This window comes from Nicotiana tabacum, chromosome 1, assembly GCF_000715075.1.
Source record: "Nicotiana tabacum cultivar K326 chromosome 1, ASM71507v2, whole genome shotgun sequence".
Taxonomy (NCBI): Eukaryota; Viridiplantae; Streptophyta; class Magnoliopsida; order Solanales; family Solanaceae; genus Nicotiana; species Nicotiana tabacum.
In genome coordinates this window covers 40,007,664-40,031,819 of record NC_134080.1, presented here as the reverse complement: position 1 = coordinate 40,031,819, position 24,156 = coordinate 40,007,664, and the positions used below count along the sequence as shown (strand labels likewise).

Sequence of the window (24,156 nt, the reverse complement as noted above, 5' to 3'; positions counted from 1 at the left end):
AGGATTTGCCTTGTAACTGAGTTTTTTTAGAAATATATTCCGTGTGCTATATGATGTTTTTTGGGACATATTATATACCAAATTGAAGGTATTGAAATGTAGTTTCTAACACTCTTAACCGTTTGCTCATACGACACCCGAATAAAAAGTTATAAGCATTGGAAGACGAGCCAATTATAGGGTGTCAAGTAGCACCTTTTGACTTTTCAACAAAATGGAGATTTATCTCCTTTATATCGTCTCTTTCTGCATATTTCCAGAGATCACGACCAAATAAGACCCCTAACATCACCCTTAAGCTCTCTACAAGGATTTTCAACGATACTATCATCCGGGGCACGAAATCAAGTAGCGATAACATCAAAATGATCCATGCAACGTAAGTATCGCTATATCACTTTTTTTTCTTTATAGTTCGAGTTTAGAAGGTATTTTGAAGTTAATAAAAATGCCTAATTTCTGGTTTTAAGATCTTAAATATCAAGGAAGGTTGATTAATTGATTTCATAATAGTTAGAACTCACGAGACGGTGATCGGAAGCCGTGAGTTCGAGTTATTTGACTTGTAATGGATTGTTTTGGGGTTGTTTTGTGTAGATTTTGGGATGTCTATTGTGTTGCTGTTAAATGGAGTTTTTGGAGGATAAATGGTGTGGAGAAACACCACATAATGGCAAAATCATGGATTAGTCATTATGTTTGTCACTACTATAGTCGTCGTTTTGGATATGAATTGATTGGAGTGTATTGGGCTGTTGTAAGCTAAATATAATATGGATTTCGACTTGCATCTACTGTATGAGGTAATTCTATTGTGTTCCTACAGGTTCTTAAGGTTATCTTGGCATTGGTTAAGTTAAATGGATGAACTAGACATGAACTAGTGAATAAAGTTGCTAATTAAGAATAATTGGAGTTGTGGATCATTTTCTTTATTATGGATATATGGTATAAGGCTGGAATTATTGATGAATGACTTCATTATCATGTTAATGATACTATTAAGTTAAAGTAAAAAGTCTATAAGGGATGATATGGGGTATACGAATTCCAATTGGAGCTTGTCGCTCGTCATGAAATAGTTATGACTTGTTGTTGTTTTATGGTGTCTTGTTATTGATAATTATGTATTGCTGGATTTCTCTGGTAATTGTTGTTGGTATATGATATTGGAGGAGGATCTTGTTACAGGGGAGATGCTTCCCGAATTTATATAAACGAGCTACAAGTTTAAGTTGCATACTTGGCCTTTATTCAACACTGATTTTGAATCTCCTTATGCAATGGTAGATTGAGTTGAGTTGTTTGAAGAGTAGCTTAGGAGGTATTAAGGATTCACCATGGTTAAGGTATGTTAAGGCACTTCCCTCTTTCTTTTGGTATGATTTAAAGTGAAATGAATACGTTATTTCATAACGGATCTACTCCTAGAAACTAAGGTTGCCCATGTTGTTCTTTCCTTATAAAGTTATTTTAAGCAAGTATGTATGATCGCTGAATCCTATAGAAGCTCATATTGATGGTATGATGTCCATAATGTTAATCGAAGGTACAACGACCTTAAGTCACTCCAAAAGGTTTAGAACGTGATTCCATGAGTCTAGCATGCATTATATATAGCATCTATTTTACTCTACCGAGTTGCGCTATAGTAGGCCGGGTACGACACCTATTGTGCAACCACTGATCAGTTGGATTTACCGAGCTCCACGTGGCCGGGTACGATTCTACCGAGCCTTATGATGGCCGGGTACATTTTTACCGAGTCCTCTTTGAGGCCGGGTACGATATGATGATGATGATGCCTACAGAGGCGTATGTTTTTAAAAGTTTATGTATATATATGTATTTTTAAAAGTTTATGTATATATATGTATTATTCATTTCATGACAGTATCCCCCAGAGGCACTCAGATGTTACACATTGTGTCTTCTTTATCTCTCTTTATATTTACATACTCGGTACTTTATTTGTACTAACGTCTCTTTTGCCTAGGGACGCTGCGTTTCATGCCCGCAGGTCCCAATTGATAGGTTGACATTCCTCCGAGTAGGCTATCAGCTCAGCGGAGGTGTTGGGGCACTCCACTTGCTCCGGAGTTGCCTATTTGGTCAGTATGCTTTGGATGTGTATTGATTGGTATGGTGGGGCCCTGTTCCGACCTTTATGATTTTATGTACTCTTAGAGGCTTGTAGAGAGATGTCAGGTTTATGGATACTTGTATGGCATTGTTGGCCTATGTGTTGAGTATTCCCTTACGTTTTATTCTTGTTATCTCATGACGTGTTTCTGGCTCATTTACTCAAGATAGTATAATAAGAAAGATATGTTATGTTGGTACTCGGTTAAGTAGGGCACCGGGTGCCCGTCGCGGCCCTTCGGTTTGGGTCGTGACACAAGCTTCGTGGGCTTTTGGATGTAACCAAATCGGGACCACGAACTAATGGTCCCGGGCTAAGTGGGCCTGGACTATTTTTAAAAAAAATATCTAAGGCAATTTCTTGTAAATTATATAGCTTATGTATATTATATATACTATATCTATATCTATAATATACATATATACTATATAAAGGGCTAAGTGGGCCGGTCCCGGGGCTAAGTGGGCCAGACCTATTTTTTTTAAAAAAATTATCTAAAGCAATTTCTTGTAAATTATATAGCCTATATATATATATATATATGTGTGTTTGTGGGTCCTAAATGGGCCTAAGTAGGCCTGGACTATTTTTTTTAATTTTTTTTTATTTAAGGCAATTTCTTGTAAATTTTATAGCTTATATATATATAAAGTATATATATATATATATATATATATATACTATATAATTTAGATAATTTACAAGAAATTGCCTTATATAGTATATTGCCTTATATAAGATTGTATATATAGTAGTATAGTATTATAGATATACTAAGTGTATAGTATATAAGCTATATTCGAATTTCAATATATTAAGATGAATTCGGTATCAAAGTTGCAAATTAAAGTTTACATGTAATACTTCAAATTAAAGTTCAATGCCTTCAACATAATACTTCAAATTAATCTAACAAACTAAAACATTAAGTATAATACGTCTAATAATTTTAAAATAACATAAATTGTCTCAAATCAACTTAAAATCTTAAATACGAATGTTTAGAGAACGCACAAGTCAACTCCTTATATGCCTCCTTAAACAACCTGTGCCCTCCAACTTGGGACGATGAGTGTAGACTCGACCACAGTTCTTGCACTTTATTATGTAAACTTCTTCATTTTCTTCTACCACATTAAAGTGTTCCAAAACAAATGGGCGCAATCTAGAATCACCGAGTATGATTTAACTTGTAAGAATTTGAGTTTGAGAAATGAGAGATGAGTGAAGACTTGAATACTTCAATTTGAGTTTGAGAAATGAGTGAGATTGATGATTTTGTGAGAAAAATGAAAGAATGAGGGGGTATTTATAGTTGAACAATAGGGAAAAAGTATAATTATAAAAAGTTTGGGGTTAAAACAAAGTTGGGCGGGGGGAGTTAAATGGCTATTTTAGAAAGCCCAAACGGCTATTTTTGCAGGCCAACGGCTAAAAAAAAATTGGATTTTAAAAAGTAGTCATTAGGCCCGTTTGAGCCCATTTAGGACCGGTTGAACCGGCCTACTTAGGACCCGGTCCCGAATCCAAACGGTCCCGGTCCTAACGGGCTTCTTCAATTAACTGGCCCACTTGGTCCTCAATCCCCCTGATCCCGGGCTTAAACGGGTAGGCCTGTTTAGGCCCACTACCCATATGGGCTCGCGGACCTGGACCAGGCCCGGGCCTAACTGGCCCACTTGTCACTCTTATTGTATTATAATAGAATTAGTATTGTATCAGAATTGTCTTAGATTGATTTATCAAATACAATTCAGATACAGTTATGATACATTATCATAGAATCGGAATACAATTCCGAAACTTCTTCTTCCACGAGTTTCAATTTGAAATTCTAACTAAAACAAACTTTAAATTTAACCAATCTTCCTTAAAATTAAGATATAAATCTTAAAGGATATTTTCAATCGTTTTCAAGAACACTCAATTCAAAGAAATCACAAATTCGTAAATCCAGATATCTAATTCAAAGTTTTGAAACTTTTTAATGATATGTCAATGGCAGACCCCTCTACCTGCAATTTTAGAGATAATGTCGATGGATTTGTCAATAGTTAAAGCTTTTTAATGGTTGGTGGTGGAATTGATTCAGAGAAATATATGATGCTACAATTTTAGAGAGATAGTAGTTTTATTTTTATTTTTATTTTTGTGTGTGTGTGTGTGTGTGAGAGAGAGAGAGAGAGAGATTGGTCGATTTGTACGAAAGAGAGAATGACTTTTAAATCTTTTGAAATTGGGAAGAAAATCGTGATTGTTTGAGGCTAATTAAGCTGATAGATGGGCATGGTGAGATACAATTACAAATTGTTAAAATAACACGGTCTAGTCAGTTTTCGGACTTGTCATTCAAAAATAACTAGCGTTTGTAAAGTCATTGAAAAATAGCCACTATTTTGCTGCAATACGAAAAGTTCTAGCATAATATACAGGAGATCGGTGCACCTGTGTATGAACTTCCAGCATATTATGCTGGAACTCCAATACACGGAAAATTTCAGTATAATATTTTGGAGATTAGAGCACCGATGCTCAAGTCTCCAGTATATTATGCTGGACTGGTATATTATACTGGAACTCCAGTATATTATACTGGAGTATTTTTCGGATTTTGAGCAGTGTTTTCGTTTAGATTCATCTTTACATGAAAATGGCTAAATCTCGATTACTTTTGAAATTGTGGCTATTTTTGAATGACCACTTATAAATATGGCTATTTTGAATTTCTGTCACACAAATTAGTCCCTATATTTAAGGGATCCTTCTTTTATCATGATTTTGTACATAAATAGTAAATATAGATACACAATGTAATTTTTAAGGAACCTAAAGAAAAGTGGTTAATAAGTTTCTAATATAGTATAGTCAGGTAAAAATCCCTAAATCCAAGCTTGAAATAATACGTGAAAAGATAAAACTATGAAAAAACTTAAAAAATATTTATAAACTACACTACAATAAATATTTTTATGTATTAAATATATTTAAAACTTTTATGCATATAATGTCAGGTTGATTTGGTTTCGGTTTGATTATTTTTATTTAAAACCAGACCAAATTAAATATGGTCAGGTTTTTTTTTCTAACACCAAACCAAATCAAACCAAACCATAGTCGAATTTCTTTTCTCGGTTTGACTCGAGTTATCGAGTTTGTGTGGTTTGTTGGTTTCATTTGCACACCCCTAGATGTAAGAATTAGGAACAAATACAGAGAATTAGGAACAAATACAGAGAGACGACCACATCATTAGGAATCCAACTCATAACAGTTTAAAGAATGAACTTTGATTCCAACTGAACTAGAGCTCACCGATGTCCCTCCTTTGTTCAGAACAAACTCGGTATTTTTTATTCTCCTTTTGGTTGAAATACAGAGACAATGCAACTTGAGAGTAGAATACACTTCTAAATAAGTTCACTGTCTGCTCAAGCAAACCATTTTGATGTAACAAATTAATGGACCTCTTAAATATTCTTTTGAAATCTGTGCTAATTAGAACTTCGGGAAAAACGCGTCATATAGAATGAAAATTTCTCGAAATTCTCAGGTAAAGAAAAAAAATTCTAAAGGCATGTCGAAGAATCTCGCAGTAAAAATTTGACAAAATTGCCTCGACTCTATGGTGCAACTGACAAATCAATGACCAAAGAAAAGAGAAGCTCAACCCCAAAATCTACTAATGAAGCCCTTCTTATCTTTCTTCATCCGAGCGTCCAGTGATGGGAACTCAATAAGGTTATAAGCCAGATCCAACACGATGGGATTGCGAGGCACTGGTTGGAAGGCAGGTGGAAAATTTTCAATTCGAGGAGCAACCTTCACGTTAGCTTCACCAACAGCTGACTCGTATGTATCCATTTTTTCCATGAGAAGTTTCTCCACCTGAAACAAGTATAAAACATGAATTACACAAAAGTTGGGGGAATAAGATCACATAAAAGAAATGGAAGCAGAAATTATGCAAAGTAGGAAAGAAAGAAAAACAAAATATAATGCCTAAAAGCAACTCCACCAACAAAGATGTGAAAAAGGACCCAGTTGTTGGAGCACAAAACAAATTGGCGACCAACTGCCACGGAACTACTGAAAGAGAAGTAGTATCAACATTTTAAGTAACTACCAGATGTGGAATATCTAAAATTTATCAACGCAGAATTATTTGTCATACTCGGTGCTTCAAACATTCAGGTTACCCTAATGTGTACTAGAACAAAATGGATCAGCTAGCTTATATGGAACTCTCTAGCATATAGGCCCACAGTTGGGAGTATCTGGTAATAAATGGATAAAACCTGAAAAACTTATACTTTGGGGTGGTTTTTTTTTGGGGGGGGGGAGGGGGGAGGGTGGGTTAGTTGATGTCAAACACATAATGCAATTATCAATAAAGAAACATTATCATTTCCTGAGTTGAAACCTTTTCCAGCACAAATACTTGAAAAGCAACAGAATTTACAACTTCATTTTACAATAAGCCTATTGATTTAAAGAATCACGCACACAAGATGCAGTATCCTCTGAAGGACAGGAGATGGAGAAAGCTATCAATAATTCTGCTAAGAAAAGCGAGATGCTCATCTAGCGTAAATTAGATTTTGGATTAACAAGTATTTGAACCTCTCTAAAAATAAAGATTAGTTCATACTATCAATGTTCCAATTCTTGCGTTTTCACATATTTCAACAGTCAATAATTATTCTTCACAAGGATCCAAACTTTCTTTCTTCAATGTCATCGAACCCAAAAAGAAAAGGTCATAGAAGAAGCTGGTTAGAAATGGTTCAACAACACAGGACATCTCCATGAGTTTCATTCCCAGGTTTTCCATATAGTAATCTAAGAGAGATGTGGTTCAATATGCACCATGAACATCGCAAAAAAGGCGAATGCTACAACACATTAACTACTGGAAATCATTGCAGAAGTACTTAAGAAACATATGGGAGGCCAAATCATACCTTCTTATCAGTTCCATTAAGTGAGATATTGGATATCTTCTTCGAGAGGTTTTCAGGAGCCTTCTCCTCCTCCATAATTCCTTTGGCATGCTCTATACAGCTGTTAGATCTACTCTCGTTATACAGTGTTTTCAGTTCCTTGATCATGACCTGATACAGATGGAGAGAAAACAATGACAAAAGGAGAAATGGGAAAGAGGACACCTTCACACCCAGACTCATTACTGATTGAAGCAACACAAGTAAGAAAATATAAGAAATCCTACAATTATGCATCAAAATTTCATCCAATAAGAAGCAGCTTGGAAGCTCTATCATCAAACATTAAGACGAGATGCACAATCAAACTTATATAGTAAAAGCAGGTAATTTGATTGATAAAGTGCTTACCTGATCAGCATCATTCGCAGACTGCAGTTTCTTAAGAGCTGCATCAGCTAAAGAACGAGCTTGACAGTACAAGGCATAAGCTTCTGTCCTCTTTCCTGCTGAACTGTAGGACTTCGCCAAGTAGAAGCACCTGGCAGGAAATTGAAATAAAACATTTTAATTGATTTCAGACAAAAAGATAACCATTCTAAGACTGTTAAAGATAAACAAATCTGCAACCCTGGAAAACTTCACTAACAGATAGATCCTGAAAAGCTAAGATGACTAGTGCTTCCTGGATGAAGATAGAGAGGGAGCAAGGGGAAGAGGACTAAATAACAGGATCTCATTATAGTGCAAAAGCAAAATCATTTTTTAAAATAGGCTTTAGTCTTAACATAGAAGGATCAATAACGTTCCTATATGTCTAGCAAGAAGTTTAAATGAGCAGCATCAAATACAGGTCTACTATATCTAAAGGAACAAAATTCTGCACAAGATACAAATGTGGAATGAAACTCAGTTAAGTCGTGAAGTTACTGACAGGAGGTAAATACACCAATCCAACGATGTCCTTCATCTGAGATGATATTGAAGCCTACATAGATACTGACATTGGAACCATAATTTCAAAATAGGCAAAGTACAATCATACATAGTATCACTGACTCATACTTTCATTGATTATCACTTAAGTGTATATTGAAGTGTACAACTTCCTCATATGGGACACCAAAAGTCCCGGATCTCCTTTCTGTAAATTCACCAATAATGCTAGTTTTACAAGTCATAAATGCTAAAAACCATATGAAGATAGTCTTTCACTCTCTCCTCCCACAAATTTTCATTTCAACTATCACACAATGAAAGAAATAATGAAAGATCTACACATAATAAAGTAAGAAAAGTCAGACCTTTCTGCTCGGAAAACCATGCTTCTCAGCTCGCACTCTTCAGCTAAGGCAACTTCTTCCATTTTTCTGTCTCTACCAGAACTAACTAGATCAAAAAGATCAGCAGTATTCTGCATCAGAGGGAGCAGTTAAGGGAGTGGTCCAAAATAGATATATAACTGAACTTTGTCATATTGACAACTCTGATCTAAAATGCTCTGATTAAAGATATAAAAAATTTACACTAAAAACAACTGTTACCTGTAACAATAGATCATATAGCCGGACAAGCTCCTCGGGCTTTGTGACCTTTTCATTTTTATCATCACGGACCTTGTTGAGCTTGCTTTTAGCTATTTTCACTAACAACTGATTCCGCTCAATGGTTCTCTGCCCCAAAATTGCACCAATGGCTTTATCCAAGCCACTTAACTCATCCTTCACATTTTCCGAATTAGCTGCAGTAACCTAGAAGGGAAACCATTTGCGTAAGATATGCATAAGACTAATATAGGATGTTAATTTGATGTACGAAATAACAGAACCAACTTGAAAATTTCCAAGAAATCAGCAACTTCCACATGATATGAGTAGTTACTCACCAGGTCATTCCGGATGCAGCTCCTGGCTTCGTGATATGCTGCAAATATTTTGTCATATAACACAAGTTTCTTCTCTGCCGGAAGAGAATCAGCGGCTGAACCATGGATATCTTTCTCCAGTTCCTGGGCTGATGAATTTTCCAGTGCATAATATAAGCTTGAAATAAAGTTAAAACCCAACATGATGTTTTAATGGCAGATATGCAATTAGTTGACAAAAATCTAAAGAAGTGGTTAGAAGAGAAGAAAGTGATTGGGAAGCTGGTATCCGGTTATCAAAATGCATTCATAAAAGGCAGGCAAATGAAGTTCTCGACTGGAGACAAAGAAGTGGTGAACCTGGTCTCCTTTTTAAGCTTGACATTGAGAAGGCCTTTGGCAAACTCAACTGGCTTTACCTTATATCAATTCTAAGGCAAATGGGATTTGGTGAAAGATGGATCAAGTGGAATAGATATAGCTTCACCTCAGAGAAGTACTCTATTCTTGTCATCAGAAGCCCAGTGGGATTTTTCTCTCCTAAAAGAGGGATTAGGCAAGGAGACCCCCTGTCTCCCTTTCTCTTCATTCTGGCTATGGAGGGGCTTAGTAGAATGCTAGAAAAGGCCCAGCAATTGCAATGGTTGAAAGGTTTTGAAATGGGGAACGTCTCAGGCTCATCAATCTCTGTATCCCACCTCTTATTTGCAGATGACACCATTATTTTCTGTGATGCAGAAAAAAAAACTCACTCTGATGATTTTTGAAGCTATTTCAGGACTTCACATTAACATGTCCAAGAGTATCATTTATCCTGTTAATGTGGTACCTCACTTGGAGGAGCTGGCTGATATTATGTTCTGCACCACAGGATCATTTCCTACTACCTACTTAGGTCTCCCCTTGGGTGCTAGACACAGGCCAACTGATATTTGGAATGTGATCATTGAAAAGTTTGAGAAAAGATTGGCATCATGTCAGCAACAGTACCTTTCTTTTGGGGGTAGATTAACACTCATCAGTAGTGTTTTGGATAGTACACCTACCTATTTTATGTCCCTATTCCCAATCACAGTCAAAGTGCAAAAACAACTAGACAAACTCAGAAGATCTTTCCTATGGGAGGGTAACAGTAAAGAGCATAAGTTTCACTTAGTCAAATGGTCCAAAGTTACAATGCCCAAAACACATGGGGGCCTTGGAGTTAAAGATCTGGCACTTCACAACAAATGCATGCTTATGAAATGGCACTGGAGGTATAACCAGGAGGAAGTTGGGTTCTGGAAAGAGATCATCCAAGCAAAGTATGGGACTTCTAGTCACTGGTGCACTAATATGGTTAGAACACCATATGGAACTGGGCTGTGGAAGAATATCATGAAACTTTGGGGGGATTTCTCAAGAAACACGTCACTGCAAGTGGGAAATGGTGCACACATCCAATTTTGGAAGGACAAATGGTTGGGGCACACTACACTAAAGGAGGTCTACCCAAGATTATTCCTAATTGCAACCAATCCAGACTCTACTATTGCTCAAAACAGGGAGGACAATACATGGAATCTAAACGTAAGAAGGGATCTTAATGATTGGGAGATAGAAGATCTGGCTAGAAGATCTGGCTTCACTTCTTGGAAGCCTGCATAACAACATAGTCGTCATCGAGGGAAGAGACAAGCTTAAATGTTGCAACAACAAAGAGGGCACTTACTCCGTCAAAGCAGGCTACTCCCACTTGAGCTCCAATAAAGAAATGATTGATCAATGGCCATGGAAATTAATCTGGAAAACTAAGCTGCCACCAAAAGTTATCTGTTTTAGCTGGATCACTCTAAAGGGCGGGCTCTTGCTTAACACAAGACAATCTCATCAGGAGAAATTTTCAGCTACCTAATAGGTGTTACATGTGCCTCTGCAAGTCTGAGTCAATTAATCATTTGTTTCTTCATTTCTCAGTTGCAACAGACATGTGGAACATGTTCCTAGCTCTTTTTGGTCTGCATTGGTCTATGCCATGCAGTGTCAGGGAGGCTTTTGTGAGTTGGTGCTCATGGAAAGTTGATAAAACCATCAAAAGGATCTGGGCTATGGTTCCTGCTTGTATTTTGTGGTGTATATGGACCGAAAGGAATCAGAGATGCTTTGATGGGGTCTCAACTGCCAATCATTCTCTTAAAGCCAAATGTTTAGTTAATCTTTTTAGCTGGGTCAATCTTACCCCTGTTTATAACCCTAAATCCTTTTTGGAATTTATCAGCTCCTTAGTCTTATGATAGATCTTTTGTTGATATTTTTGGGATGACACTTTCTGTCTGTTTGTTAATAATATTCACTTCATCAAAAAAAAAAAAAATTCTCCCTCCGTTTCAATTTATATGGTGGGATTTTTGACTGTGCATGAAGTTTAAGAGGAAAAAAAGGGACCTTTAAAACTTGCGGTCTTAAATATGCCATGAGATTACTGTGGTTAAAAAAGCATATCATTAAAAGTAAAACCGGAAGTTCAAAATTAAAATATTTTCAAATATTAAAAGGTGTCATTCGTACTTCACTAGTTATGCAAAAACTAGGAGGAGAAACTGAAAAACTTCATTACGAGCCTCTCAAGTTAAAGCCAGTGAAAATTCTGGTTTCCCACTAAAAGCAACAACATTGATGTACTTTTTAGGTACACTATATGTGTTTGTATACTTCATTCTTCGTAAGATCAAAGACTCATTGCATTATATGCAACATGGCATTCCTACTAGGCATTTCCTTACAATATTTGGTTTCCCACACTTGATGCATATTCTTTTTTTTGAATTGATAACTTTTGTATGTATTAATAACATCAGTACATAGGTTGTACTGAAAACCAGATTGACAAGTAGGTGGTAAGTAGATGTGTTGTTGTGCAACCTAGCAAGATCCTAGTATGTCTACGATTGTCAATGTATCTTCTGTGTAAATCTGTTTATACCAAAAACAAAAAAGAAGAATACAATTGAGTTTGATCTTCTGTACTGGGTTGCTTCTATCTTCAAAACATCTAGCATTCCTTCCCTCCAAACTGTCCACCAGATACAAGCCGGGACAGTCTTCCATCCATCTCTGCTAGTTGCTTCAGCACCAGCTTCTTCCCAACTATAAAGAACTTCATTAATCCTGCATGGCATTGTCCATGAAATACCCCTAAGACTAATAAAGATTTTCCATAGTTGGTCTGTTATCTTGAAATGTAGAAATAAATGGCTAACAGTCTCAGCGTTTTCCCCACACAACATTTTGAACACAGAGAAATTCCTCTTTTTATGAGATTATCCTGGGTTAATACAGCCTCCTTTGCTAGTAGCCAAGAGAAACATGCTACTTTATATGGAATCTTTGTTTTCCATATATGCTTCCATGGCCAAGCATCTATCTGAAGATCATTTTGATTCAAAATCTTATATGCATCCTTCACCTGATAGACCCCTCTGTTGTGCCTCTGCCACCAAAGTGAATCCACCCCTTCCTGTAACCCTTTAAGTGCTTCCAGCTCTTTGTAGAGGTCAGTTAATCTTGTTATCTCCCAGTCATTCAGCTGTCTTCTAAGAGTGAGTTCCCATCCTTGATAACTCCACATATCAGCTATTGTCCTATGCTGATTTTGTGCCAAACCAAACATATCGGGGTATCTTTCCTTTAGGCTTCCATGTCCCAACCAATTGTCATTCCAGAATGATATGTTCCTTCCGTTTTTCACTCTTATGGAAGAGTGAATCTTCATTATAGGCCAAAGTTCTCTGATGGATTTCCACACACTAACTCCATATGATGTGCTGACTTTGTTTGACACCCAGTTATTTCCTCATTGTACTTAGCTTTGATCACTTTGCTCCATAAAGTTTGAGGTTCTTGAGAATATTCCATAGCCATTTCATTGTAAGAGCCTTGCTTTGATTCTTCAAATTTCTTATTTCTAAACCACCTTGTTTTTTGGCCATTGTGAGTCTTCCATTTAAGACCTTTTTCTCCTTATTCCCTCGCCAAAGGAAGGATCTTCGGAGTTTTGTCCAGTCTCTGTATCATTCAGGCAGGAATTGGGAACAAAGACATCATGTAAGTAGGAAGTGAGTTTAATACTGAGTTGATTAAAACTAGCCTGCCCCCCATTGATAGGTATTGCGATTTCCATCTTGACAGCTTCTTCTGGCACTTTTCAATGACTGAATTCCAGATCTCCTTGTATTTGGATCTTGCACCAAGAGGCATCCCAAGGTATACAGTTGGTAGGGACCCTACTTCTCCTCTCATAATTTGTGTCAGTTGCTCCATGTTATTAACTTCATTAATGGGATAAATATCGCTCTTTCTCCAGTTGATGTGTAGTCCCGAAATTCCCTCAAATAAGACCAAGATGATCCTTAGAAACCTAAGTTGCTCCTCTTCAGCGTCACAGAAGACTAGAGTATCATCAGCATATTGAAGATGTGTGATCTCTAGATTGTTTGCCCCATTCATGTGAATTTTGAAACCTTTAACCCATCCATTGACTTTGATCGTTTTAATCATGTTGTTGAGTCCTTCCATGGCTATAATGAATAGAAAGGGAGATAAAGGATCACCTTGTCTTAGACCTTTGTGTGCATGGAAGAAACTTTCAGGAAATCCATTTATGAGAATGGAGAATGTAACAGTAGATATGCAAAATTTCATCCAACTGATCCATTTCTGCCCAAAACCCATTTGTTCTAACAATTTCAGTAGAAAGCTCCAGTTGACATGATCATAAGCCTTCTCAATATCTAGTTTGCATAGGATTCCGGGTTCTTTGGCCTGAAACCTCTCAATTCTTTCGCACCTGTCTTCTTTGGAATCAAGGCTATGTATGTTGCATTGAAGCTTTTCTCAAACATCTCCTGAGGATGGAAGTTGTTGAAGGCCTCCATGATGTCGTGCTTCAAAATATCCCGGCACCTAATGAAAAACCCATTGTGTATCCATCTGGACCTGGGGCCTTGTCAGTTGCACACATCTTCAGACAGCTCAGGACTTCTTGTTCCTCAAATTTACTCTGTAAAGACTCCTCTAATTCAAAGATTTTTGGATTGTTTTGAAACTGACTGTCGGTCTCCACTCTTCAGGTTCTATGTATAACCCCTTGTAGAATTCAATGATCACATTCTTTATTCTGTCTGACTCCTCAACTGCTTCATCTTGAATCATTAGTTGATCAATGTTGTTGTTTCTCTTGTGTGCATTGGCAGTACGATGGAAAAACTTTGTATTCCTATCCTCTTCGTTGAGCCACAACGCTCTTGATTTCTGTCCCCATGCACTTTCTTCGTTCTTGAGATGATCCTCGAACTCCATGAGGGTAGCTGCCTTCCTCACTGATTCCTCCTCTGTCAGAGCTCTTAATTGTTGTGTTGCCTCAAAACCTGCCAATTGACTCAGCAATTTTGATTTTTGCAATCCCAGATTTCCTTTACAACTTCTGCTCCATTCTTTTAGCTTGCCTTTGAGAGTTTTTAATTTGCAAGCTAAAATATAGTCTGGTCTTCCTGAAAATTCAAAAGATGTCCACTAGTTTCTAATTCTGTCATCAAAACCTTCCACGTTAAGCCACCAGTTTTCAAACTTAAAGTATGATTTAGCTTATTCCAAGGCACCACAGCATAGAGCCACTGGTGAAGGGTCAGAAATCAGCCTTTGTTGGAGAGTTTGCTTGATATTTCTGAAGCTTTCATCCCATTCTTCTGAAATGAGAAATCTATCAATTCTAGACGCGGTTGTATGATTATCCCCTTTGAACCAAGTATAGTATCCTCCTTCGAGTTGAAGATCTATCAACTTCATGTCTTCTATAAAATCCGAGAATTCCACCATCTCTCTGGACCTCCTCGAGCATTCCTGTTTTTCAGAAGGGTACCTTGTGACGTTAAAATCACCACAGACTACCCAAGGGCCTTCCATCAATCCAATTTCTCTCCATACTATTCTTCTTTCTATTCTGCAATTTGGGGCATACACTCCTGTTATATGACATTGAAAATTCTGTAAAAGAGCCTCAAACTTGCATGTCAAAGTGTATGCACCAATCTGTAACACCTCCCATTTCCATACTCTGTAATCCCATAGTAACAAAATCCCCCCTCTCGTGCCGCTAGCTTCTAAACATGCGTACCTCACTCATCTCTCACCCCAAATTTGATTGACTATTTCCTTGATATCCCACTCCACTTTTGTCTCTTACATACAGATAATATATGCCTTCCAATTCAGCACTTGACTTTTTATGATCTCCCTTTTCTTCTAATCATTTAATGCCCTAACATTCCATGAAATTAAATTGATCTTCATATTGCAATAATAGATAGATCTATACCCCTACTCCTTTTCCCATCACTCTTGAATTTGACATCAAAGGAGGTTAATCCTTTTAATTCCAATGAGCCTTTGAACCTTTGTTTCTTCACCTCCATCTTTGTCTCCACTCTTCTAACTTGTCTGCAACTGTCAATTTGCATTAGTAACTCCAATGCTTCTTCTTCGTGGCCTTGAAAATCTACTCCAAACATTTTCCCCAATTTGATCATATTTTGATGGACCCACAGTGTTGCATCCATCTCTTTATCCATTACTTGATTGTGTTGTTGTACTGATATAGGAGTAACCTCCTCAATTTCCCAATCTTGGATAGAGTTGAAGTGCTTTAGCTGTTGTTGGTGCTCCAATGCATTTTCAACTTGATCTTCCCCCATCTTTTTGTTTATGGTATGCTCCTCTGCCTTATGTCCCAGTATTCGTATCTCTACTTCACCTTCTGGCTGATCGCAACTCATATGTGTTGCATGTGGCATAATTTCAAGGTTTGCAACGGGAATTGGATCCCCTGGATTGGATTCTTTGACTTTCAAGTAAGAGGTGCACCCCAGTTCCTCAATATAAGGCGTCAGCCTAATTTCTTCAGTGGTCTCACACGCGAGATCATTAAAAATGACTTGTGCAGCCAAATCAGACCCATATGATTTCAGCTCATTATTCGCCGCATTAATGCTCAGATTTGTCGAACTTGGACCTTGCGTATGTTGCACCAGTGCCTTTCCTTTATTATTATTTTGCAATATGGTGCATTCCACTTGGTCGCTCATGCTTCTCTCTGCTCCAAAGCTATGTGTGTTTTCCAACGACTTCAGCTCAAATCTTGCATGTTTTTCAGCCCAGATTGGGATGAAAAATTTGATCCCTTCTCTTTCAATCCCAATCTCATTAGGAATCTTTCTACCATCACCAACAATTTGAATTCTAGCGCACTTAAGGTTGAGATCAATTTCTTCTTCAGTAGCTATCCATCCCTCACAAAGATCTCCTATTTCTTTGAAGATCTTTTGTGACCACAGATGTAAGGGAATCCCCATGGCTCTAATCCAGCATGTTTCCACAATTTGAGAGTTTGGAATGCACCCAGCAGTGTAGTTCCACCATTCCAGATGAAGCTTGAACTTTTTCCATCTCCAATCTCCTTGCAGAATCTGCTCAGCCATATATCTGTTCGGAAACTCAAATAGAAACATGTTGCCAGTCATGTCATACATGTTGACTCAATATGCTTTGTTCATGAAGCAGTAGCCCATCGCCTTATGTCTGCTAAAGTGGGTCTCTCAGTGATTTCTTTCCCAAAATACCCAATAATGCATCGTTTAGTAAACCTGTGTCCTCCGCTCCTGAAGGTTCCAAAACAGAGATATCTCCATTGTTTGTGCTGACATTTGCCTCTCAAAGGGTATTGGATTGCCATTTACTCTCCTTAACTGCTTTGACATAAGGATAGTTATCCACAGTGTTTCTGGGTGGTACTGTGGTATTCAGCTTGGGGACATGATAGATGAATCTTTCTATCTTAGCTGTTATGTCTTTCCAGCCTGCATTCAAAGCTAACTCTGGGATTATAATAACTGACCTCCCTTCTCCCTTTAGTGACAGAATACTCATATATCTTCCATGAGCGTTAAATTTCCTAGTGCAGAAATGTTCTGTCATTTTTCCTTATACTTCCATCTCTTCACTAAATTCTTTTGATCTATCGAGGCTTCTTAGAGTACAAAGCAAATCCATTCCATTGTCTTTCTACCCATGGATAAGCATCTCATCATGTTGCGACTTCTCTCCACCCATTCAAACCATATATCTTTGTTGGAGTTCCATCTGGTGATGTCGAAAGATTTGAATCCGGCGTTGAAGTATATCTTGTTGTCTCCCATATTATACTAACCAGCTGCTCAGGTTATGAAAATTATAGAGGGTGTTTGGTAATAATCACAGTGGGTGAATACTGATTCCGAAGAAGGAGATGTTTGGTTCCGTTGAGAAGCTCCCCGTAATGGTATTCTGCAGACTTGAGAAGAAGAAGAAGAGAGAATTTTGTTTTGCGGCTGAATGAAAAATGATTGAAAAATGGCTGGAAAAAAGCTTCCCGTCGCCAGAGAAAAGTAAAAGTGGTCGGAATCTAGAACTGTCAGGATGGGTTGGGTCGGAATAGGGTGCTAAAGAGGCTGTCCTGAAGAAAAAAGTTGAAAAGTTGCCCGGAGTAGGCTCACGTGCTGGCGCGTGGTGGAGTGCTCGCCGGCGCGTGGTGGCGCGTGGGAGATCTGATGGCGGAGCTGTCTGCAGGGGTCAGCTCGCGTCACTAGTGGCTCTCCGATGGTGTTTGTATGAACTCAAAATTCCAGGTTCTCAGGCTCCTCGGGGAGTGTGCCTGAGAGCAGATTTTTCAGTACTGTAGAGTTGAGCATAAAGTAGTTACTTGATGCATATTCTGTATGCCGTTATATGCTATCATCACTGTCGCAGGGACTAGACGCAAATTTGCAACTGCTAAGAAGCTTAAATGTAGAAGGCAACTCACAAGGGTCACAGAGAGTGCTCCACAATCTACACCACAATCTACATGGACTTCATTTATAGACACTCAAAAGCTAAGTGGAACATCAAAGAATGCCTAGAAATGCTTCGTTAAAGAACACAAGTACACAGACCAAAATTTGGAACTAGGTTGAAATAGTGGAATTTGGTATAAAATAGTAGACTGGAAGAATTCCAAACTCATAGATAAAACAAACTTGCTAATGTTAGAACTTCCAGAAAGTTGGCTATATCATTTTTCAATCAAAGTGCTACCTTTTGCATCTAAGTATTTACATACCTTTCAAAATGGACACCCGTGTCTTTGCATTTGAAATTGGAAATCTATTTCCAAGCCAATGGAATTCTGTCATAGATGCAGCCTGCTGAGATCTTGCCTCTGCCATAGCAGCCTGTAAACCAAGAAAAGAGAGACCAATTAGGAGTAAATAATCCTAAAATTCATTGTTCGAAAGATTCCAGAGAAAGACAGCATCCAGGGTACAATTGGACGCAATAATATTTTACAAAAGATTAGTGCCTAAAAAGCGTAGATACTCTAAGAAAGGACAGCTCACCTCCAACTTTGCTTTGAAAAGGTCCAGAGCAGGCCCTTCCATTTCACCGATGGAAACGAGTTCAGATGTTTGTAGGTTAGACTCACCAATCTTGTGTAAGCAATATCTGATACTAGGTTCTAGTTCCTCAACCCGCTCACGGCACAATACTTGGTTCTCTAAATCTCCATATTTTCCAAGTTCTTCATACACAGCCCTATTCAAATTAGTCAGATAGCGAGCATTTAGGACCTTGATGAAACAATAGTATAACTGTAATATCTGATAAAAGAAGTGGATATAGGGAGCAGGAAAATGGACAGATTTCCACAACTTCCTCTACAGATTTCATTTAGAAACAAAGTAGACACACTGGGCATTATATTCTCAGAAATAAAGGAAGTATACATCTCCATAAAAACTAATGTACCTGGCACTTTTGAAGCATTTTAGAGCAACGTCCCAATTCTGATCTTGTTCAAATAATAAACTCCCTTTCATGTATGCAGCATAAGCCTGCAGATTAACAAACAAGATTGCTCAATAACTTTAAAAGAACAAACTTTTTGAAGATTTAAGCCAACAATTAAAAACTATGTCGAATTGCTTCAAGCATTGAAACATAAAACAGAACACCACACTTGTAGAAGAGCAAAGAAAAAGAATAATGACAATGCTAAAAGGGGGTGACTAGAAATGGAAATAGAATAACTTGGGTATTCAGTAATTTAGATTAATTAACTATTGACTATGCCAAATCTCCAAAAACTTCCTATTTTCAACAATCTGCAGAGTTTGATTCTCTATTTTTTTTATAACGTAAATAATTTTATTAATTACGGGAAAATCTCCTGCGTATAAGCAGTATACCTAAGTAGAGAATTTACAACCTAATATGATTCTCTACATTTGGTTCTCTGTTATACCACCAACATATAAAAGAAAGGTGCCAAAAAGGCAAGGTAAATGAGTAGCCTCACGAAAGTGCAGATAGAATAGTGGAAATTGGCAGCACTAAACAGTTATTTAGAACCAGAATGATAGCCAAAGAATCTATATTTTTCTTCTTCTGAAAGTTTAGCTGAACATCACATCCTTGACCATGGCCAATATTAACCACTGTATACAGAAAAGTTTCACTATTGTGCAGTGTCCATAGTAACTGCTATCAAGTGCACATATTCTCTCGAGCGTTTGCACATGTAACACTTATATTTCTTTTCCTTCAAATATCAACAGCAAGATTGGACCCCTTGTTGTAATCCCTGTGAGGCTCTTTTGTAGTTTTCTTTACCTTTTATCCTTCATTTTATTATTTTCTTTATTTTTTATCCAAGTAAGTCACTTGGATTGATTTGTTTTATCCTTTCCAAGAGTATAAGCTACTACCTAGACAAAGATGCCAGCACTTATGAAGTCATAGAAAGTATAAGATAACTCCACTATGTAAGCTTCACTGCCGATTCCATTAACAAATGAAAGATGATTGTGGTAAGTTGACATCAGCATAAAAATAACTACATTATGATGAGTCCTCACAGTAAGACGTATATTTGGGTCATTTAGGTTCATAAGTGCACCACTATGGTGATTGAAGGTGCTAAAAGGAACGCGGTAAATCTAAAATCACATTGAGAGAAGTTATCTTATAAGATCTACAATCTTTAGGAATCACTGCAGACTTAACTAAGAATAAAATAGAGTAGAAGAAAAAAATCCATATAAAGATATCAACTAGTCGAGGTTAATACTCAAATTGTTTTTCTTACACTTACATTAGATCCAGAGTGAGATAATACAAGATTTAAATCTAATTTGCCTCAAACGACAAATTGCTTACGCAATATTATAAAGAAATGGACCCAAATGGAATGAAATATATAGATGATTCATATCATCGAACCCAACTAATTTGGGATAGAGGTATAGTTGATAGTTGATTAACAAGTAGACGAAAAACATATGATAACTTTAGATGATCTGAAACTTCTCTCCGATCTCAGTTCTTCAAATGCTAATTCTTGAAAGTTTCATACAGCAAATGGCCCTCCTAAAGGCTAAAACTTCAGACACTGTTTAAAGGATCAGGTTCTTAACCGAAAGTAAAAACTCCTCAAGGACCATAATGATTTTTGCCGGCTAAAGCGGTGGTAGTGTCAGCTATTAGCCAGTAAATCTGTGAATTAAATCCAACTTTAACACTGACAAAAGCAAGCGTTTGAAAGATAAAAGAGCAATAAGTCACAAAAGCATATATTTTCTTTCATTATTTATGCCATAAGACATTAACATCGAATCAAGCTTATCCACCAAAATCTGGAGCACAAAAGCGATTCTATAGGTACCAATGGCTTTCAGGCGACCACCACATTTTTATTCATTGGTGGCATGAACTCCATTCCCTGAATTCAAGTATTTCAGAATAATCATCCTTATCAAAAGAAAAATAAACGAAGAGAACTTCAAAGATAGCATGAAGGAAAAAGCACTTTGAGAATATCAACAACTCAGCAGGCAGCACCTCAGCATTGGACCAGAAGACTAAAGGTTTGGGCTAGTGACTAAATCAAATGCTCTCATGAGCAAGCATAATGCCAGGTATATGAGAATAATGCTACAGGAAGCATACCTCCGCTTCTAAAGATGTTCTCGAATCTCCCTTGAAGGAACACAATTCCTGGAAAAGACTAGCCCATTTAACCGCCTTTCTCAACCGACCAATGAGATAGCTTCTTTGGCGTGCATTTGGTCCATCAGGCAATGTTTTCTTTTCCATAGCATGACTCCAAGCTCTCTCAGCTGTATAGAGAACCAAGTGAAGAAACCTACAATGAGCCCAAATCATTGACATTGTTAAGTTTTGAGTCTTACAATTTCATACATTCAGGAAACAACAAAGAAAATATGACTCATATTGGGCAGATAAGATCGTTCATAACTCAATAGGCTCCCGTCTCACCGAAACCATTGACCGTACTACCCAAAAAAGTACAATACTTCCCTCTATACACTTATACGAGGAACTAAAAATTTAACATTTAAAATTTCAGAAAATAACTCAAGAAAATGCATCCAAAAGCACAAAACAAGGCGTCATTATAGCTTAATCAGCATCAAATAATGTGAGAAATTAGAACTTAGACTTCCAAAGCTAACAATGATGAATAGAACAACCCAATAGAGCAGAAACTCTTCTATTTCCTTTCTTTTTTCCCTTTTCTGACAAACCTTCACTAGGCAATGCTCGCATGAATTTTCAACTGATGTCTTTTTTTGCATCGAATCAAGCTTATCCAGTACCTTTATTAGTGGGAAGTAGCAAGTACATGGTGGAATCATTGAACGCAAGTTGTCCCATACACCACTAGTATTTAAAAAAAGTGTTGAGATTTTGAGAATCCTTAGGTTTAGTTTTAGAACACCCCTCATTTGTCTTAAAGACAAACGGATCAAACAAAATGGAATGCATATAAAGGATTCATATCTTCGACCCTAATTAATTTGAAATTGAAGAATACTTGGCATTGTTGTCACAAGTAAATATCATTTTCATATTCATTTCTACATGTTCCGGCAGGCTAGGGGTCCTTAATTCAAACAATGAAACCAAAAAAAGGGGGAAATCTCAACAAATCCATCACTTAAAACCCAAAGAAAAATAAACACTAGTAATAGAAAAAACATCACAAACAAAATGAAAACACACAAACCTCACTTCAGTGACCGTAGCTACTGAAATCGCACGCTTAGTGTACTTCACACGTCCGTGAGTGAACTTGAGCGATTTATACAATCTCCTTAATCGAGCCGTACAATACCTCCTGCAAATTCCAATTTTATTAATCCGTTTACACCAAAATCACTCAAAACGAATCATGCCTAATTTCCTGCTGAACATGTGTGTGGATATGTGATGGAATCGTACCTGTAACGAGCGTAATCGCCGAATCGCAATCCATGCTGCATTTGAGCAGATTTTAAAAGCTGTAACACTACAAAACAATATAAAAGTAGCTAAAATTTAGTGATCTAACAGATAATAACATTCCACAATTTTCATCGCAATTGGAAAAAGAATGAAGAAGTTTCAATGCATAAGCTCTTGCCATTGACGGAGAACTTAGGGTTAGTTGTGATCTGATCAGAGGGAGTAGAAGTCTGATCGTCAATTTCCATGGCGGAAGTTTCTTTCTGCTTTGCCATTGTCCAGAAATTAGCTTACGGCGGAGCGACCTACGTTTTCTGATTCACGTTTGACGAGACCCTATCGGAGAAATGTCCTGCGTTTTTTTATTTGGGTTTAATTTTTAGATTTAGTTATTTTTGGTAGCTTTTTGGACTGATGTTAAGAATGGCTTGGTATAGATAAGTGGGAAAATAGGGAAAATATTACCTATGTCCATTTATTAATAGCTTATTATAAAAATTGATCAATTCATAAAATATTACTAATAGTAATCAAATATTATTAATATTAGCTAATTAGTTATTTGTAGTCAAAAAATGTCAATTTTTTACTTTTTTGAGTGGGTGTTATTAGAATAAATACATCTTTAGGAGCTTGAATCTCAGTTTTGGGATGATTTGGTAGAGTTTTAAGGTGGTTTGAATTGAAAATTCAAAGTAGAAATGAACATGAAAAAATTGATGGGTTTATCACACGATGTATTACATATGTATCATATTTGTATCAAATGTGTATCACATGTATATCCATTTATGTGTGATACATGTGTCGCAAAAGAATTTTTTGAACTCGATTTTAACTACGAATTTTGATAGTAAATCAGTTCAAATCACCTCCAAACTTCCTCAAATTTCGTATGTTGACTCGTCTATATGTTTTCAATGAATCTCAACCATATCCATTGAAAAAAGTTCTTTTTTGCTTAGATTTTTGGAATCTTGTATGTATATTTTTTTGTATTTCATTACCTTATTTGCTACCTCACCCATAAAATTTTCTTTCCTTCTTGCATTTAATGTTACTAATTACACTTAAAAATATGAAAGGAGATCATTGTGTGTGATTCTTGGTGAGAAAGAACCTTATTTCTTTGGATTTTCAATTTCTACATGTGCTTAGCTAGTTTTGATAAGCCTGTAATTAATAGCTAGAGGTTGGTAAGTTAGGACTTTTTGGGGACATTTCTATAATTCCCTACGTAATTACCTCTTGGGCTTGTCCTACTTTGTCAAATACACTATTTTACTTTGCGGGGTCTTATGACCCTCATAAATTAATTCGAAGTGAAATTATTACCACTATGAATACTATAACTAGATGTAACCCATAACAATGCATCCCATGCATTGCCACGTTAATTCCACGTCATTTTTCTTTTTCTTTTATTATGATTTTCTTTTTCGATTGTTCTCATTATTTTCCTTCTTCATCGTGTTCCTTTGTTCAAGTGCCCATTTTCAAATTTGTAGTGATAAGAGTGGTCTCGAGGAATATCAATCTCATGTCCTTTCTCCTATTTTCATTCCATGACTTTGTGATGGGTTTCTTTTGATGAATTTGGCTCTTTCCTTTCCTTTATTTTTTCTTTCATTTTCAGTCCTTTTCTTGATTATTTGAAAGGAAAAAAAAGGACTGAAAATAGTTTGGGAGAGGGTGGTGGAAGAGGGGGTGAGGAGGGCAATGTCTATATCAGACAACCAATTCGGATTCATGTCAGGTTGCTCTACTACGGAAGCTATCCAACTTATTAGGAAGTTGGTGAAACAGTACAGGGGTAGGAAGAAGGATATGCATATGGTGTTTATTGACCTAAAGAA

General features: G+C 36.9%; 1 protein-coding gene across 1 annotated transcript; it reads right to left on the bottom strand.

Moving 5' to 3' along the window:
- Positions 1–5,531: 5,531 nt before the first annotated feature.
- Positions 5,532–22,703, bottom strand: LOC107810486 (uncharacterized). Its single transcript, XM_016635276.2, has 13 exons — positions 22,479–22,703; positions 22,298–22,364; positions 22,083–22,193; positions 21,002–21,197; positions 18,803–18,888; positions 18,394–18,589; positions 18,117–18,228; positions 8,969–9,096; positions 8,628–8,834; positions 8,388–8,497; positions 7,495–7,624; positions 7,105–7,254; positions 5,532–6,028 (listed from the first exon to the last, which is right to left on the bottom strand). The coding sequence occupies exons 1-13, from the start codon at positions 22,573–22,575 to the stop codon at positions 5,807–5,809; spliced, it is 1,812 nt and encodes a 603-aa protein (XP_016490762.1). The 5' UTR covers positions 22,576–22,703; the 3' UTR covers positions 5,532–5,806.
- Positions 22,704–24,156: the final 1,453 nt, after the last annotated feature.